Source organism: Grammomys surdaster, unplaced genomic scaffold, assembly GCF_004785775.1.
Source record: "Grammomys surdaster isolate TR1022 unplaced genomic scaffold, NIH_TR_1.0 198, whole genome shotgun sequence".
Taxonomy (NCBI): Eukaryota; Metazoa; Chordata; class Mammalia; order Rodentia; family Muridae; genus Grammomys; species Grammomys surdaster.
The window spans coordinates 6,684,045-6,687,820 of record NW_021604643.1 but is presented as its reverse complement, the minus strand read 5'-3'; the positions used below and the strand labels follow the sequence as shown (position 1 = coordinate 6,687,820).

At 36.4% G+C, this 3,776-nt stretch overlaps 1 protein-coding gene across 1 annotated transcript; it reads right to left on the bottom strand.

Moving 5' to 3' along the window:
* Positions 1-2,203: 2,203 nt before the first annotated feature.
* On the bottom strand, positions 2,204-3,154 carry LOC114623507 (olfactory receptor 9I1-like). Its single transcript, XM_028770181.1, has one exon. It carries the CDS (start codon positions 3,152-3,154, stop codon positions 2,204-2,206), a length of 951 nt encoding a protein of 316 aa, XP_028626014.1.
* Positions 3,155-3,776: the final 622 nt, after the last annotated feature.

Below are 3,776 nucleotides of genomic sequence, written 5' to 3'. Positions count from 1 at the left end.
TAACATATTAGTTAAAATCTGGCCACTGCTTTAGTCTTGGGTCTCTGTGGAAAAACGTTGAGACAGATGTCTATAAGCTATTCTAAGCAGACAGCTTTTGTAGAAATTTACCAGCCTAAGTAGTCATAGACCTTGTAAATAGGTAGCCTTGGTGGACAATACCAACTTAGATAAGGACAAGTGAATCATAGGCAGAGTCATAGTGACCTGTCCCCTGAATCTTCACCCAGCTGATACCCTGTTCTGAAAGATAACTGTACTCTCCTCCCCCTGAACACCCACGCTCCAGTGTCATTCCCTATCCCCTTCCCCACATCCTGCCTTTTTGTGTTCATAATCTCTGTGTGAATAAGTAAAAATTACGATTTTATTTAAAAATAAATAAAAATAAATAAATCACAAAAAAAAGGAAAAACTGTCTATTTTTAAGGAGGATTTTAACACAAAACTCTATTTAAAACACTTGGAATTTATTATGAAAATAATATTGCATTAAATATAAAGTAATATTGCTTTTAAAATAATAAATTCAGTAAAAACATCTTGTTGGTTGTCAGTTTTTAATACAACTTTGTTTTGTCTTATGTTGAGAATCATGAACTAATTCTTTTTCCTTGTTTAATTAACTCTTATCATTTTGATTTCTGAACAATTTCATTTTGGTCAATTGTTGTAGAATTGTAGCAAGGGTCAAGGACTGACATTAAAACAAAGGTAAAATAAAAATAAAGGAAAAGAATGATTGATATCAACATCAAATTTTTGTTGGAAGGTCTCATTCTCAACATTTAATTTTTAATATATCTTAAATTAATGTTGTTATATCACTTTTAGATCAAGAAATCTATTTATCCAAAGACTCAGAAAGAACTAGAGAAAAAATATGATTCATATTCTCCTGCATACTCTGAGGAACACGGAAATATTTTCTCAATTTCAAAATGAAAACTTATTTGACACAATGTGTTCCTCATCCACTTGAAAATCAAATAAGACTATTCATAGGAATGCAGAATTCTTTCTAAAGCAGTTACCATCTGATTTAGACTTTGTACTTAGAAGTGAAGGAAATCTACCTTTTGTTCTGAAGATTTACCCGGTTTAGTATAGGAATCACAGTAACTCTCCACTGTTGTCTTGGTCCTAGGCAGTAGGAAGTAAGAAGGCGCGAAGTCAACAACAAAGACTCCAGGAGTCAGATGAGAAACAAAAGTAGATTCATTTATTGAGAGATTGGAGTGTGCCTTTATACCCTCCACCAGTGTCCCATTGGTCAATGACTGCTCGTTCCATGTAGTTGGCATCATTTGATTAGTTGTTCTAGTCATATACTCTGTCACCATTTGTTTCTGGGCGTCAAACAGGTTTCACAGTTAGTAAATGTGGGAGCAATTACTGCACATGCATGGACCACTGCCTGCTGCAAGTCAGGATATGCTGACTTATTTCTTCTACACTCTCCTTTAAGTAAATCTTTGCCACAGAGCATAAAGTATGCTTAAGCTATCCATATCTGTCTTATTTACTTCTCTATGCATGATACAGGATGCTTATTGAGAAGTCATTTCAAAGTGAACAAAAGTATGACAAGGAACAGCAATATACAGAGTCTTGCAAAAACTGCACAATACTTACCCTTTGTAGAGGGCTAAGAATAGGTAAAATGGCTTAGCTCATCTTGAAACTATTAACAGAGCATGACAGAAGGAACAATAAAGTGACTTAATGAACATCAAGAAAATTTGAAATTTTTTCAGTCTTCCCAGAGAAAAAAGAGATTCTAATAAAGCAGAGGGTTGGGGCAGTATCAGCACACTGCATACTAATGGCACTGACCAAACATTTATACATCTAAAGAGAAGTGAAAATCCATGTATCACAATTCACAGTAACTGATCGATAGGATCATTTATACAAATAATTTGTAATGTTGATTAAAATTGAGGCAAAAAACAAGGGGAGTCCAGTTCAATTCAAGTGAGCCAACTTAAAATCTAAGGAAGTAGACTAACAGTAGTTACCAGTGCCAAGTAACAAACCGGAAATGAGAAAAAGATAAGGAAAAAGAAAATGGAATTGTTGAGCACAAATTCACCACTATGTGCTTCACACTCTTCAACACTTACTTGCTTCCACTGTTTAAGGAAACAGCATACTCACTAGGAACTATCAGTAGTAAAACAAAATTAACTTATCCTTTCAATCAATTTTGCAAATTTTGAGACACCTGGAATCTACTAGTAACCTTTCTGAAGGCAGCCTTCACATCCTTGTTTCTCAGAGTATAGATAAGAGGATTCAACATGGGGATGACCACAGTGTAGAAGACAGATACTACCTTGTCTTCCTCTAGGGATTTGCCTGAGCTGCTCCGTATATACATGAAGATGAGGGTCCCAAAGAAAAGACTCACAGCAATAAGGTGAGAGGTACATGTGGAGAATGTTTTACCTCTGCTACCTGAGGACTTCATCTTTATGACCTCCTTGATGATGAGCAGGTAAGAAATGAGTATAACTAAAGCATTTGCCAAAATGACAAAGTTCCCAAAAAAGACAATTATAATCTCAATATTTGTTGTGTCACTGCAGGCCAGCTTCAGCAGGGGTGGGAGATCACAAAAGAAAAAATTTATTTGATTATCTTCACAGAAGAAAAGGGAAAAGGTGCATGTGGTCCTTAAGATGGCCCCAAACAACCCACCAGTATAGGCTCCAGCCACCAAACTCCAGCATCTTTTCGAACTCATGGCTACAGTGTAGAGCAGTGGGTTGCTAACAGCAACATAGCGATCATAGGCCATCACAGACAGCAGGAAACACTCAGTAGCTGCACAGATGGTGAAGAAGAAGAATTGGGTAGCACATTGACCATAGGAGATGATCATTTTGTTTTGGGCCAGTGTTGTCAGGATCTGAGGGGTGATGACTGAGGTGTAGCAGGCATCCAATAGAGAGAGATGGCTCAGAAAGAAATACATTGGGGTGTGGAGTTGTATATCCACCTGTATAAGAATGATCATACCCAAGTTTCCCAAAATGGTGATGAGATAGAAGCAGAGAAACACCAGAAACAGAGGGACCTCCCACTTATGCAGGTCAATAAAGCCTGTGAGAACAAACCTGTTTACTGTAGTGAGATTATTCTTAGCCATAAACCCAATGTGGATTGTTAATCTGAAGATGATAATGAAGTGAGAACAAGGACAAAGTTACAAAGTCCTTTTCTTTATGCAAGAAGTTGTGTTTGCAACTATGAGCTTATTTATATAGTTTGTTTCAGCAATCCTGAAACAGGATTATTCTTCTAGAGCAATTTCCATATTCAATGGGCTAAGCTTCCTGCTGTTGTTTCTGAACCAGATTAATTCTGGTTTATGTTGGGAATTTTCTGTGAAGAGAAAACACACGCAAGCCTCAGGTTTAGAATGAACCAAGGCAACAGGTATTCCAACCTTATCACTTTTATCACACACTTACTATATGATATATGATGATGGAATCTGTCAGTCCATACCTTCCACACAGTGACCTACATTTAACATTTTCCTGACACGTGAATTTGTATGATGTCTTCTTTTCATGCTATTTCTAAAGAAGTTTGAAGATGATAAATTTTATCTTCATCTTGTTTCTGGAACACACATAATATATTTTTTTCTGATTATATGTTTCTTTAAGTAATCTGAGAAAGATGCCTGTTCTGGAACCAGCAAGACTGCTCAAATCATAGAGGCACTTACACAGGCTAGAAAATGTGAATTAGTTCCTATATCC

Excerpts from the sequence above, each read along its gene's own strand:
- LOC114623507 (XM_028770181.1), bottom strand. The coding sequence starts at position 3,154 with ATGGCTAAGAATAATCTCACTACAGTAAACAGGTTTGTTCTCACAGGC.